At 39.8% G+C, this 14,857-nt stretch overlaps 1 protein-coding gene across 7 annotated transcripts in view; it reads right to left on the bottom strand.

Annotated features, from left to right (window-relative positions):
- Nucleotides 1-2,023: 2,023 nt before the first annotated feature.
- nyap1 (neuronal tyrosine phosphorylated phosphoinositide-3-kinase adaptor 1) overlaps nt 2,024-14,857 on the bottom strand; it is a 41,324-nt gene continuing 28,490 nt past the window's right edge. For 6 of the 7 annotated variants that reach the window (XM_089130222.1, XM_089130221.1, XM_039658964.2 and 3 more), the window contains 4 exons: nt 12,662-14,371; nt 12,320-12,544; nt 9,987-10,090; nt 2,024-5,233 (listed from right to left, as the gene is read on the bottom strand). In XM_089130222.1, the coding sequence (XP_088986348.1) occupies nt 4,871-5,233; nt 9,987-10,090; nt 12,320-12,544; nt 12,662-14,371 (2,402 nt within the window). In that variant the 3' untranslated portion in view covers nt 2,024-4,870. Of the gene's footprint in view, nt 5,234-9,986; nt 10,091-11,213; nt 11,578-12,319; nt 12,545-12,661; nt 14,372-14,857 lie in introns of those variants that run through there. The other variant, XM_089130223.1, reaches the window with a different exon arrangement.

The raw sequence follows: 14,857 nt of genomic DNA, 5'->3' as shown, positions 1-14,857 counted from the left end.
GACTGCTACAAACCTTCAATAAATTCTTCTCATCACAAGAAATGGTCAAGCTTACTTAAAGGGATAGTTCACTTTGAAATTAATTTTTGATATGTTTTAGCTTACCTCAAGGGCATCCAAGATGTAGGCGTCTTTGTTTCCACAGTATTTTCAATTTTGACATTTTTCGGTCAAACCGTTCTTGTCTGTCAGTCATATAATTCAGGTTTAGGTCCACGTCGAAGAGCATGCACAGAGAAGTCAAAATTAAACATAATTTAATGACTCGTAAATGTAAGTACACAAGAAACTAAGACACGAAACAAGCGGTTTGTGTGAGAAAATTAACAGTATTTATATCGTTTTTACCTCTTGTAACCACAGCCATGTCCAACTGATCTGAATCAGTTGTCCAATGTCCAACTGAACCGGACTGAACCATGTCCAGCGTTCCGCCGGAAGTGATGGCTTGCGTGTGTACGTCACTCATTGTTTACACAGAGATTTCTGAAGTTTTACCTTTCACTAAACATATTTCCATATACCGAAATCGTCTTCCATTGCGATATCCCATATATCTAAATATGTTTAGATCTTCACAGTGAAAGGTAAAACTTCCGAAATCTCTGTGTAAACAATGAGTGACGTACACGCGCAAGTGATCACCTATGGCGGAACGTTGGACACGGTTCAGTTGGACATTGGACAACTGATTCAGATCAGTTGGACATGTGGTTACACGCTCAGAGAATCCTGCACTTAAAATGTGTTCAATGCAATTGCGAATCTTTCCTCTTCCCCAGTCAATTTTAGGTTATAAGAACATTTCATAACATTCCCATTAAAGGGTTAGTTCACCCAAAAATGAAAATTCTGTTAGTATTTACTCACCCCCATGTTGTTCCAAACCTCTGTGTGTTTATTTGTTCTGCTGAACACAAAGGAAGATATTTGGAAGAATGTTTTAATCAAACAGATCTCATTCCCCATGGTAGTCAATGGGGAATGAGATCTGTTTGATTAAAATATTCTTCCAAATATCTTCCTTTGTGTTCAGCAGAACAAATAAACACATAGAGGTTTGGAACAACATGAGGGTGAGTAAATACTGACAGAATTTTCACTTTTGGGTGAACTAACCCTTTAAGTTATAAAAACTTTATTTCTAAATGTTCTAGGAACATTCAAAACGTCCAGTTTTTTTAGACGTTGTATTAACGTTCTTACTTGGTTATAAGAATGTAATTAGAACGTTAAAATACATTGTCACTGTATTTAAACCGTTACATGTAGGCTAATAGTTTTAGAACTAATCTTCTTTATTTATTTATTAAAACTGACAATATTTAACTATGATGTCAGCACTAAATAATTTTTGCATTTAAATTTAATGTGCAGTTGTTGTCAGTGCTGCCAATTTTAACACATTTTGTAAAAGTCATTTGACAAGCATTCAAAATTATTATTATTTTAACAGTCTAAACATGTTCTTCATTATTTCTTAATGAATAGTTTTACAGTAAAGCACGGGTGAAATTATAAGCAAAAATGACCCAGAATAGCAAAAAAAGAGAGACTACATCTTGGGTTTTCTCAACAACCCAGCCTGCTGAGTTAAAATGTCAGGTTTATTTAACCCAGCATGTGTTGTTCTGTCAATATTTAGTCAGCACTGGGTTGCCAATTGGGTTATTTTTAACCCAGACATTTTTCGAGGGAGGAGACTGTAGAACAACAGAAGTTGTATGAGAGCTGCCTCTTTGATACAGGGCATCAGTGAACAGCAAATCAGTCCACACATTTCTGCAACTGACTGTTGTTCTTACAGCACCTTGTGTTCATGATGCTGACACTTGAGTAAGGAACAACTGCCCACAGTGAAACTAGATGCTGAAAGAGAGAGTGAATCAGACTGTGATAGCAGATATCCAATAGATCGTATCATGAGTAGACTGCAGGACAAGAAGACATTAAAGCCATGTGGGTTTCAACAGTTTCTTTTACTCTCACTCACACACACACACTGTCACTCGCACACATGATGCTATGTTCATCATATAAAATTTATTTCATGACGATATCAATGCAAATATAGCACTACAGTGATTTCCAAGGAACACCGTATCTTACCATACCAATATATTATGGCACTCATAATATGGCCACCATTTATGTAGACACGCAAAGCCGACAGTTCTGTAAACTAGTTTACCCAATAATACTTAAGTTACCCTTTTCATCTTAATAAGTTGCCACTAGGTGATTATTTAATATATCTGAAGTACAAACTGGGCACAATTTATAAAGACTGGGACGCAGCCCAACCTTGAACTGAATCTTTAAGGGAATCCGTCAATAATTCCCAGCATGCATTGCGCCAGCCCTCCTCTACTGTGGTCTTCCTTACTGTTTGATAAAGACTGTATTTCAAATGGTGCAGTGAAACCCCGGTGTTGTGGTGATAGCATGTCAAACCCTTGGCAACATCACTGCAACATTGCCATCACATCGACAGTAGTGTTGCCAGGGTGAGAACTGTACAGGTTGATGCTGTTAACAATTCAAAAAATAACAACAACTTTTAAATACAACCACAACAACAACCAACTGAGAAACGTTCAATTGCCAACGGTTACAAAAGGATCCACCTCCCCAAAACTCCATTGCATGCCCCCCCCCCCCCCAAAAAAAAAAGATAAAATAAAAGAAATAAATAAGAAAATCATAGAGCACTCAAAAGAACGAACAAGAGAAATGAAAAACCAGCAGTGAGGGATATGTAAGCAAAAGTAGAACTTCAATATAGCAGCAGAAGTACTTCAAAAATATCCAACTGATATTCCAACGAGCCGGGGTGGGGTATGAATGAGATCAGACTTAAGTTGCTTAAAGGGACTTGCATGACACTAACTGGAAAAAAACAAACATTGGTGTGTGTTTGTGAGAGTGTCTGAGACTGCCTTTAGTAGAGAGGGTCCGCCTTTCAGCGGTCCATTCAGTACAGTGTAGACAGGTAGCCACAGATAAAACTACTACATTTCTTTATAAAACAATTAAACACCTTGTACTTTTATACATTATATGCTACAATATATTTATTGATTACAAGTATGAAAGTGGAAATAATTGCTACATAATCAATAGTTGTACATGTTTATTTTACAGATTTTAACACTCGTGTACTTTTTCCTCGTTTAATCTCGATATCATGTGGTTCGCTTTGTTTTGTGCGGAAAGTTCCAACGTCGGTCTGAGGAGCGCCCCTGCATGTTTTCCCAATAAGGCGCTGCGAGTGTGTGTGTTCGTGTGTATATGCATGTGTGCATGAGCACTGGACAGTGTGTAAAGTTGTATTTTTGTCGTTTTATTCTCTAAGAGACAGGGTGACTGGATTGCTCAATCTTACTGTACTTAAGATACAACTGACAAAGACCTTTTATATATGTCACACACATATATGATCTTATCAAACCCCAGTTGATTGACTCTGCCAAAAGGACTGAAAAATACAGCTGGATGTTAGCTCCGCATATGCTCAGATACAGATTAAATGTAAACAGATTCATAAATATGGTCGTTTTTTTGCGAATACAATGACACCTTGTGTTGAAGCAGCCTGTGCATTGGTCCTCACTCTCTTTATATGATGGTTTTTGTAATGAAGCTCATCTGGTGATCTTACTGGTCACTAGTTTCTTCTAGTGAATTTGCCCTTGCAAAATAATGCAATGCGGATCTGAAGTGTTATTGATTATCTTTTCAATCCATCATTATTTTGTATTGGACTGCGGCAAATGATCAGTTTCCTGCTTTAACGAATATTGCTACAAAAGTCACGCAACTTATGCAGAACAGCTTTTCTTATACTATCAAGATTCAGAGACGCGCGTCACCGCACTCAGCAAATTGGCACTCAATCAATAGGCAGTAATTAGACTTTAAAATGGATCTCCTCTACAATCTACAACAGTACTACACAGACCTTCATCATCATTTCCATCATCATGTCTGAATGTGTAAGCAAGTGTAGGCTATACATACAGTATGTCGAATTTTGTATTATTGACCGTTCCCCTGTACTCTTTTCAACTTTTTTCTCTGTGTGTCTGAATTTCCTCTTTTCTCTGGTCTACATCCAACCTCACACACCTCTGATGCAAAGATACATCTTCAAAGTTCACCATGATACACACACACACGCACGCACACGCACACACACGCACACTCTCTCTTCTGGAATGTAAAAAAAACATCAGTGTAGCGGATGCCCAGGACACAGCAGCATATCTGAGTAAATCTGGTCAGTAAAAACACACAAGTCCAAAATCACACTGAGTTTATGATATGAGGAAAAGCCCCACTATGATCTTTCAGCGTCTCTTCATTCTTGACGCGTTAAGTTTTGATCATTTCTTCGATCCTTGGAGGAAAAAGCATGTCTATTCTCCTTGCTGACAGATTATATTTAGAGTACGAACGTTGCGATGCTCCAAAGGTTTCCAGTGCGTTTCAAAAAGGGTTGTAAACTCAGCAGCACAGGTTATATTTGCAGCAGCTCAGAGAGAGTTCAGACTCCAGTGTGTGTGTGTGTGTTGTTGGCTGCTGCATCTATATGGCACATAAACACTGTGGGAACACATGTTATCTCCTGCTTCTACAGAGAGATTTAATCTACATCATGCTATTCTCTCTTGTCAAAATGCTCTCACTTTGTTTTTCCAGTTTTATTTTAATCTCTTCACTCAAAAGGCCACTTCTCTCAATTCTCGCGAAATTCCCATTTTGTCTTTTTACACCAAAAAGAAAAAAAAAAAGAAAGGATTTCCACTTCCCCTGTCTCTATCGGTCATGACTTTCATGTTCCCTACCCTTTCTCCTCTCTCTACCTTGGTCAGATAGCCGTGTCCCACACCACAGCCTGCGTCCTCTGGCAGGGCGGCGTTCCAGTCTTGCGGGGCTCCGGCGTTCTCCTCCAGCTGGGTAAAATAGGCATACTGTCCTGCTTACATAAGCTCTTATCCGGCCGGCGATGAGCCTTAATCTCCTTACACAGGCAGCGCTTTCTCTCGATCACCTCCAGGAGCTTGCCGTCTCGCTGGGCCGGGGCTGAGGAGGTGCCGATGTGAGCCTGGGCCTGCGCGGCGAGCTGAGCCAGCTGCTGGAACTGGAGCTGGACCTGCTGCTGGTACTGCTGCTGCCGGCTCACAGACGGACTGCAGGGAGTCTGAACCTGAACCTGCGAGAGAGAGTGGAACTGCAGACGGTACAGATGGTTGAGAGGTGAAAGGGAGAGAAAGATTGTTGAAATTACTTTGGTATAGTTCAGAGCAGGTGAAATGCAGTGGTTCGTCATGTGATTGTTTGATATAAAGATAAAAAAGTTTGGTCTGGTTTGCATGTCAAGTGGTAGACGGCATAACTACACCATCTGGCTGCCAAAAGCGAGAAGTGCATTGAGGGTGATCAGTGCTATTTTAGTTTTTTTTCTAATAAACTATTATAGTATTTATTAGGGCTGTGAAACAATTAATCGCGATTAATCACGTCCAAAATAAAAGTTTGTGTTTACATAATATATGTGTGTGTGTAGTGTGTATAATTATTTTGTATATATAAATACACACTTTTGCATGTATATATTTAAGAAAAATGTTTTATTAATATATAAAATATTTATATTTATGTATAATATTAATTTTGTATAAATATATATAAAGTATATACATGCAAGTATTTCTTAAATATATACATGCATGTGTGTGTATTTATATATACAAAATAATTATACACACTACACACACATATATATTATGTAAACACAAACTTTTATTTTAGATGCGATTAACCGCGATTAATCATTTCTTCTTCTTTCTTTATTTATTTATGCAGGGACCATGCACAATTTTTAACATAAAATTACCATTTCATGTATTGTACCGGATTTAGCCAGAGGCTATTTTTCATCCGTAGTCCCCCAGACAATTACACAAACAATACCAATGTTCACATAGATGCACACATACTGTCAAGACCATAGAACAACATAAATAAATTAATCAATCAGTCAACCACTCAATTACAACTACAACAATCTCAATGGTTACATAATTGGTTCAATTTTAAAAAAGATTTTAGCTTCAGTTTAAAAAGACCATGCACTTTACACCCTTTTATGTCCTCTGGTAGGGCATTCCACTGATTAGTGGCTCTCACTGTGAAAGATGATAGTCCAAAAGCAGAACGACGAAAGGGAACCAGACAATTACTCATGAGTGATAGTCTGGTAGATCTCACAGAGGTTTCACTATGAAGATTTATAAAATCACGTAATTTCACAGCCATAGTTTATTAATATTTTAAATGAACTTTTATTATTTCATTTAAATTGTAGTTTAATTATTTTTTATTTATTTTTATTTCAGTTGTAGTTCAATAATTTTAGTACATCGACTTCAACTTTTTCTCATTTTTGTTTTCATCTGATGGTCTTATTTCAGCTTTTTCAATATGAAGTTTATTTCAACTGAAAATAGTTTTAGCTAACGATAACAAAATTGAGTGGTGATTAAAATTTTGTCAAAATTTTGATTGAATAAATCGTTTCAATTGCAAATATTTGGTTACCTGTATATGATAGTAGATATTTCACCATTTCCAACTTTTTATTATTGTATATTATGTTTTATAGGGTACAAAAAAATGTATTTATCACAATGCTTGAACAGTACAACAGTGAAAAGTTTCTTGTTTTGCTGCTTGATGCATTTTTATTATGAATTTTTGGCCAAGGTGGATAAATAAAGGGGAGAAAAACAGTCGGTAGTGCAAGTACCTTAAGTGCAAATTACCTATCAGTAATAGATGATTTGAGAGGAGGCCACAGATATTTATACTTTCCTTGAAAGAGATTTTGTATAGTAAATTATATATATGTTTTAAATACATGTTTTATATGGTATGTATGCATTTTTTACATACATGTTTAAAATAACAACAATATATACAGTAGGCATATGTATATATATATATATAAAATACTTTTTTAAGATTAAAATGTACATGGCAGTCACATGCAGGAATCGCTCACGTCAGACTATAGATACTATTAAAGTTTTATTCACATTTCCCACTTAATTATATTAGTGTATTTTGTGGGTATGTGCTGTATGCTATATCAAAGAACGCCATCAGATAGCGGCATAGCGCCAGCTCACAGCATCCGTCCCATCCCCCTTCTCTAAATGGGAAGGTCATATCAGCTCACCGAGTCAATCTCTGTGGTGTACACACACACACTATGACTGTGTCAGCATGTGAACTTTTGCCAAGAGACAACAGCACACCAAGGGAAAAGAATAGAGGCTTCTGTACAGCCGCTAACATTCAACAAGATTGAAAATGAAAGATTCTTTCCTGCATGTGTCGCAGTCTGTCTTTAATACAACACACAATACTAGAACTACAGTATAGGACACATAAATAAAAAATCATGAGCTGCTTTGCATGTGCGCAGTCTCCCTGGATTCTCCTTGTTACTTTTCACACATTCAACATACTAAACTCCAAAAATGGCTCTTTAACAAACCGCTGACAGAGACAGTCAGACGGCAGAATCAAAGCCTGTCACCGACCGACACCGGCAGCGTTACTAGGTTTGAGTTTGATCATTCACAGAGTGTTTGTCTGCCTGCCACAGACTGACAAAAAACAATCTTTCTTACTGCTGCACCTGTTTTCTCCACCCATGTGCTGTGTCTGTCCCCTCTCTTTCATTCGGTCGCCACTTATTTTCCATTCTATGCTGCATTTTTCTCCCCCTTTCACTGTCTGTCTTTCCCTCTGCTGCATTTCTCTGCCTCGCTCCCGCTCTGTATTCATCCCCCTTTTTCTCTGCACTCATTGACCCTGCAGCGGAGTGCAGTGCAGATACAGACATGTTTGGGTGGGGATGCTGGTGACTCAATGGGCTCTGCGATTTACCTAATGACTGTCTGGAATAGCAGCCACAGGGGCACAAAATGGAATGAAATTAGTTTCAGATCACCTGCCGTAACTGTCAAGCTTGGTTTCAATTACACTTAAGCATGTTAACCAGTTGAACTGAATTTAATTAATTACTGCAGTATCTACACCGACTGAGGCTGAACAAGCTGGTGTGAATTCAAAGCATTTCCTCAAGACTCTGCACTGAAAAGCACAACATGCAAATAAGATCTTTCTCAGAGTGTCAGGTTGGTGTATTAGGTGAATTAAAGGTCATTGCAACAGCATCTACAGTTCAATAAGCAGGCCCAGACAGAACATGCAAGCTCGTTTTCCAATTTTTGGGAGAACCGCTGTGGGAGTGAAATATAGTCAATCTTTTTGTTGCTACATTCAACAATTCTTTTACTTTACCGCATTTATTAATTAAAGTCACTATGAAATTTTTTATGGAATATTGATTCATCAGTGCACATCTTTAGGTCATGTGCCCTCTTAATCGTTGATAAAAGATTAATTTCCCATCCCACTGGCAACAAGATCTCTTCTCTGATGACATGATCATAAGTTCTGTTTCATGCTGACTTTTATTTTGGCTAATGTTAATTTACATATTGTCAACGTATAAAAATACATATTTAGCATTTAAACTAACATTGGTTAAAGGAGTAGTTCACTTAAAAAAAAAAAAACTTTTGCTGATAATTTACTCACCCCCAAATTATCCAAGATGTCCACATCTTTCTTTCTTCAATCGAAAAGAAATTAAGGTTTTTGATGAAAACGTTCCAGGATTTTCTCCATATAATGGACTTCAATGGGAACCAAGCGGTTCAAGCTCCAAACGAGAGTTTCAGTGCAGCTTCAAAGGGCTTTAAACGATACCAGATGATGAATAAGGGTCTTATCTAAGACCCTTTGAGTCATTACTCAAAAAAAGATTTGTTCATTTTGATGAACGAGTTTGAACAGGAGAGTCATGAACACTCATCACAGAACAGAGCAAGGCGAGCATTTGTGCTTATAAAACTTTTTTTTATTTATTTTTTAAATGACTGATCGTTTCGCTATATAAGACCCTTATTCATCGTCTGGTGTCATTTAAAGCCCTTTGAAGCTGCACTGAAACTCTCATTTGGACCTTGAACTGTTTGGTTCCCATTGAAGTCCATTATATGGAGAAAATCCTGGAATGTTTTCATCGAAAACCTTAATTTCTTTTGAAGACTGAAGAAAGGCAGACATGGACATCTTGGATGACATGAGGGAGAGTAAATTATCAGCAAAAGTTTTTTTTAAAAGTGAACTACTCCTTCAAAGGAATGATTCACCCCTAAATTAAAATTCTGTAATTGTTTACTCATTGGCAACGTTTACACACAACCAAATAATCTGTTTGTAATCGGATTGACGGCTCAATCGGACTGAATCCTACATTTTCAATTTTTGTAAGCATCTTATTTGATCCGATTGAGGTCGATTTGGTTTATTCCTTTAGTAATCCGACCGAGAGGACAAGTGAACACTTGACACAGAACGAGCTGTTCTTCCTGTTGAATAAAGAGTCTAATTTATTAGAGTGTCATTTATTAGATTTGTACAGTGTGCACATGTATTATTATTCCGATTTGAAGCTTGTGACATAAACTCGCACGTCAAACCAATTACATGTTTAGCGTTCACACTAAACACTACATTCAGATTCATCAATCAGATTCACGAATTCAGTCTGACTGAAATAAAAGTTGTGCATGTAAACAGTTTTTTTCTTTATTCTGTGGAACACAAAAGTGATGTTCTGGACCCCACTGACTTTCATTGTATGAATAAAACCACTTAAAACAGTTGTGCAGAAGAAATGGCTGCAGATCCAAAGTAATTTAATTCTCAAAACCTAATGTGATAACAGTTTTACAGAGATGAGTGTGTTTAAACAGGGCTGGGGAAACTATAACACTGCAGGTATATGATAATGAGTGTGTGTTTATGTGGAGTTAGTGATAGCTTGTGTTGGTGTGTGTTACCTGGTTGAGCACTTCTCTGGCCGGCAGGCTGCTCTGCCTTTGAACGTCACCCCCTGCTTGTCTCACTCCTGAAGTGGAGGAAGACCTGCCAAGGCGACCCAACTCTATAAAAGATCATAGACACAAGATCATAGAGTCAAGTTATTGTTTTGAAAGGTTAAGTCTCAAGAAGTCAAATCTAAAATACTGTCGTGCTCAAAAGTTTACATACACCTTGCGGAATCTGATTATACAAAATACATGTTATTGTTTTATTTAGTACTGTCCTGAATAAGATATTTTATGTAAAATATTTGCATATAGTCCACAAGACAAAAAAATCAGATTTTTATTTTAAAAAAATGACCCCGTTCAAAAGTTTACCCTTAATTCTTAACTTGCACTTTTAACAATGGAAATAGTAACATAGTTTTAACCTTAGATTAATCACTTCCTATTGCCATCTTTTAGATAGCGGATTTAACATATTTAAAATGTATATGATAGCATTCAAGAGCACGGAGGGGGATATCACTAAGGAATTATGCTCGCTGATAGTATTGTTCATAAAAAGGAATTATGCAAATAATGCAATAGAGCAAAATTGGACAAAAATTAAGGCTGGTGAAATTTGCATGTTGCAGTTCAGTAAGGTTGTGGAGAATGGGATGCAGTACACCATGATCTGGCATGCTTGACGTGCATGCAGGGACTGTGCAGAATCACGCCACCTAAATCATTCTTTAAAAGAAAGGGGGCTCAGCTAAAAATACCATCCGGATATGTGCTCGTTTATAACACTCTTATCGTTCGTTATCATAATTTGATGATTTATTGCTGCCTTGATGAATAGAAGCAGTACACAAACTGTTTCTACAGATAATAATGAAATTCACTCTGCTTTCCGCTAAAAGCGCAACATTAATTGCAGCAAGCAAATAGCGCTGACGTCTGTAAATGTGTTGCATTCTATAATGAACCTCATTTGCATTGAAAGCAGGTGTGTTTGCATTGTAAAATGACATTGACTTAATTTAAAAGTGCATTGCACAATGTAATGCATACATTGCTTGGCTAAGTTAGACTGTGTGGTACTGTATGTGAATTAAATGCATGATATTCACTGCACATGCATGACTCAAGTGTTGATTTAGTGTACTTGTTTAATTACTAATTTATTTAATAATGAGAAGATGAGAGCTGAATCTACTTCAACATGGTGATGAGGGTACATAACAGTCTTAATTTATTTTCTGTTGTGGCGCATAAGTAGTGAAAAAGTGTCCCCAGTGTAGTGACGGGGACACTATACTGTCAAAGAGCACCATTCTTCGGATGAGACGTTAAACCAAGGTCCTGACTCTATGTGGACATTAAAAATCCCAGGATGTCCTTCGAAAAAGAGCAGAGCTGTAACCCTGGCATCCTGGCCAAATTTGTCTCTTGGCCTCTGTTCATCGTGGCCTGCTAATCATCCCCATATACTGATTGGCTTCTGGTGTTCTGGTGCACTATGGCTGGCGTCGCATCATCCAGGTGGATGCTGCACATTGGTGTTGGTTAAGGGGGTCCCCCTTCCATGTAAAGCGCTTTGAGTACCCAGAAAATAATGCTAGATAAATGTAACAAATTATACAATTAAAAAATAAGAAGAGAAGTATTTCAAACAAGTTGTTTTTGAAATGATGAGTAAGCTAATCTTACTAAGCTTTTATTTTCCTTATGGTTATGGGGTGATGCACTATAAAACTGGGGCAAATGAATTTTAATATTAATTTAATTACTAATAAAAGTAGTAGTGGTAATAATAATAACTTAATACAATAATTGGAAATGGTAAATCCTCTTGATAAGGCCGATAGCTGATGCTTTTGACAATATCTCTGGCTATCGTCAATAAACAATATCATCGTCTATCAGCGCAACCTGGCACGGTTATTGTGGGGCGCTCTAACAAGTGGGGCCCCCCTGCAGTGCGTGCCTCTCCGGTAAGCCACTGATGGCATATAGTTATCAATTCTTACATATCCAAAAATATCCCATTACAGTGACAGGTACTGCAGCCAGTTAGCTAGAAATACTTGTTCTGCTGATTTTTCCATTATGGTTTAAAACTGTATTTAAATCTTATTATTCTCTATTATTGATTCAAACAAATCAATGCACACTGATCCTAGCAGCCATAACATCAAATTACATCTTATAAAGCAACTAACCTTTTCAATCAGTTGTCAATGAGCTAAGTCTACAAATGTTTTATCTCTAACCTAGCACACTTGATCTATATCTGGAGTGCTGAACTACCGAGGTCATGGCAGAAAGCCTGTGCTAAAGTCATTTCAATTTGATCTCACCTCCATTGCGGCATGCTGGGAAGGTTTGGCAGGGTAAGGGCAGGCCTGCTCGTATCAGTCCTCTTAACCCTGGTGGTCCATCTGCCCCAGCCAAGCTCTCGCTGTGTCTCCCTGTTGCCCGCACAGGTATTCCAGAGTGTCCGCCACACCGCATGGCTGCTAGGTCATCCCTCTCTCTCCTCAAAAGAGCATCTGCACTGCCGTTCCACAGCCCTCCATCTTCCTCTACAGAGCATTAGAGAGAAAAACACAATTAAACATCTATGATAGTACAATAGAAAGAGAACCCCCTCAATAATCATCCCTCATACTCATTCCACCCTCCCTACAACCATTACTCACTCTCAGCCTCTCGGCTCCCATGACTGAATGATAATTTTCGGTGCATGGGCCAGTAAGCTTGTTCTTCGGTGAGCCCCAAGGCAGCTGCACTCTCCCAGGGAATGAACCCGGCCTTGGCCTGCAATGCCTGGGCTGCAGATCCAGTTTTAGTGGGGTCTGTGTGCAAGGATGGCAACTGCAAGCCCCCGCGCAAGCTATCATAGGCAGGCGGTCGGCGGAAGCCAACCGAGGGGTAGGTCCAGAGCAGGGGGCTGTCCGAGGGGGGAGGTTTGTAAGCAGGGAGGCCATGGGACAAGTGCGGGGTGTGTGACCGGTGCACGTGAGAGCGAGATGGAGGGCGCTGAGTGGAGGAAGAAGAGGAGGAAGGTGGCGTGGCTGCTGTGGACAATGACGGTTGACTCGGCGTTGGAGTGGTGCTAGTGCCGGTTTGAGAAGTGTGCGTGTATGTGTTTGAGGTGGGGGTCTCAGAATGACTGGAAGATGGCGTGCTGCTCAGGTCTCTCTCTCGGTCACGGTCTCTCTCTCGGTCACGATCCCTCTCTCGGTCCCTTTCCCTCTCCGATTTTTCCGACTTGAGCAGGAAGCTGACAGACTTGCCCTCCTTGGGCTGCGTTTGCGTCTGGGTGGAGGACTGTCCTGACCCCTTGCCCCCTAACGACATCTCTTTCTCGGGCTTGCGGTAATGGTGATAGTGGGACGGCCTGTGGTGAGGGTGGTGATGATGATGATGGTGGGAATATGGAGAGGAGGACTTTGATGAAGGAGGAAGAGGAGTAGAATGACTGCGGGCTCGGAGTCCCGGTGTGGGTCCCAGCTGTCCTTCCCTCCTCTCCTTCTCTCGTTCTTTCTCAACTCCAGTGGAATCTTTGGAAGTGCTGGTGAAGCTTGTGCTGGAGGAGGTGCTGGTAGATGCCGGCAGGCTGGAGGCCGATTGCACGCTGATCTTGGCCGAGCTGCTCTTATGTTGAGCCCCTATCCCACTGGAGGCAGCGGCTGGCTGGGGAAAAGCTAGGAGAGGAGGCTTGTGTTGAAGTAAGTTAGGGAAGGGTGCTGGGATCTTACTGGAGCTGGGCTCATGTTCAGGCTTGGACCCTGGCAGCAAGAAGGGTGTGGGAGCACGGGGAGGGTGTGGTGATGAGGAGAGGGCTTGAGGTACAGGAGTGGACGATGCAGAGGAGCAGGACGAAGGAAGAGGAGAGGAGTGAGAGATTGAGACGGTAGCTTTAGGTTTGGAAGAGGTGCAGGCTGGAGAAGAGGAAGAGGGGCGTGGAAGCGAGGAAGAGGTGGAGGACGAGATGGAGGAGTGGTATGCTTTAGAGGACTTCATACGCTCATGTTTGAGTGGCAAGCGGCGGTGGGCTTCTCGATTTTTGTCGTCTGGTAAGGGGTACTTCATCTCTTCGTAAATGGCCTCTCCTTGGTCTGAGTCAGAATCAGGCGTGGTGGCAGAGGGCGTGAGTGGGTGAGGAGTCGGGGCGTTGTGAGTCTCTCGAGTGAAGACCTGGCCCACCATCTCAATGTAAACCGGCTCGTCATCTCCACCCTCGCCCCGTGGAGAGGGCTCAGAGCTCTGGAAGGGAAGGGGTGTGGTTGGGGGTGGGACCCGAGGGGGCGGGGGGTCAAAGGAGAGCTGTGTGCTTGGACTCCGTTTGGGCTTCAGCGGAGGGACCTTTCGTCCTGACATTTCACCTGAATCAGATTTTTTCATTGCTGTTTAACAGAGAAAAGCAGAGAAAGAAAGAGTGACACAGAGTGAGAGAGGACATTTTTACACATGCCAGGCGCGTACAGCTTTCTGTTTTCATTAAATCAAATGTGACTCATTTTACTTTTATTTTTTACTTTTACAATTTATGTACAGATAATAATTAAAGTTATCTTTGATTCAAATCAATTCCATAATAGTTCAATCAAAAACATATATTAATGACTAACAATATACTGACAGGAAACAATGGATGGTTTAATAGTTTCCCAGTTCAAAATTCCCGGCACTAAATATTTAAAAATAATTCACAAATTTAGATGCAAGGTTACATTACATGTCAGACGGCTCCTTATTGATATCCGAATCATCAGAGTTAGAAAAATTTATGAGAACCTTCTCTACTCAAAAATCATCGCTGGTCAAGATTTTTTTTTTAATCGAATCACATCCCTTATTTTAGCATGAATATACTATTGATTTGCTCACTA

This window comes from Pimephales promelas, chromosome 4 (assembly GCF_988280905.1).
Source record: "Pimephales promelas chromosome 4, fPimPro1.hap1.1, whole genome shotgun sequence".
NCBI classification, from domain to species: domain Eukaryota; kingdom Metazoa; phylum Chordata; class Actinopteri; order Cypriniformes; family Leuciscidae; genus Pimephales; species Pimephales promelas.
Note: the sequence above shows the minus strand (reverse complement) of the source record. Positions and strands in the feature narration are given on the sequence as shown.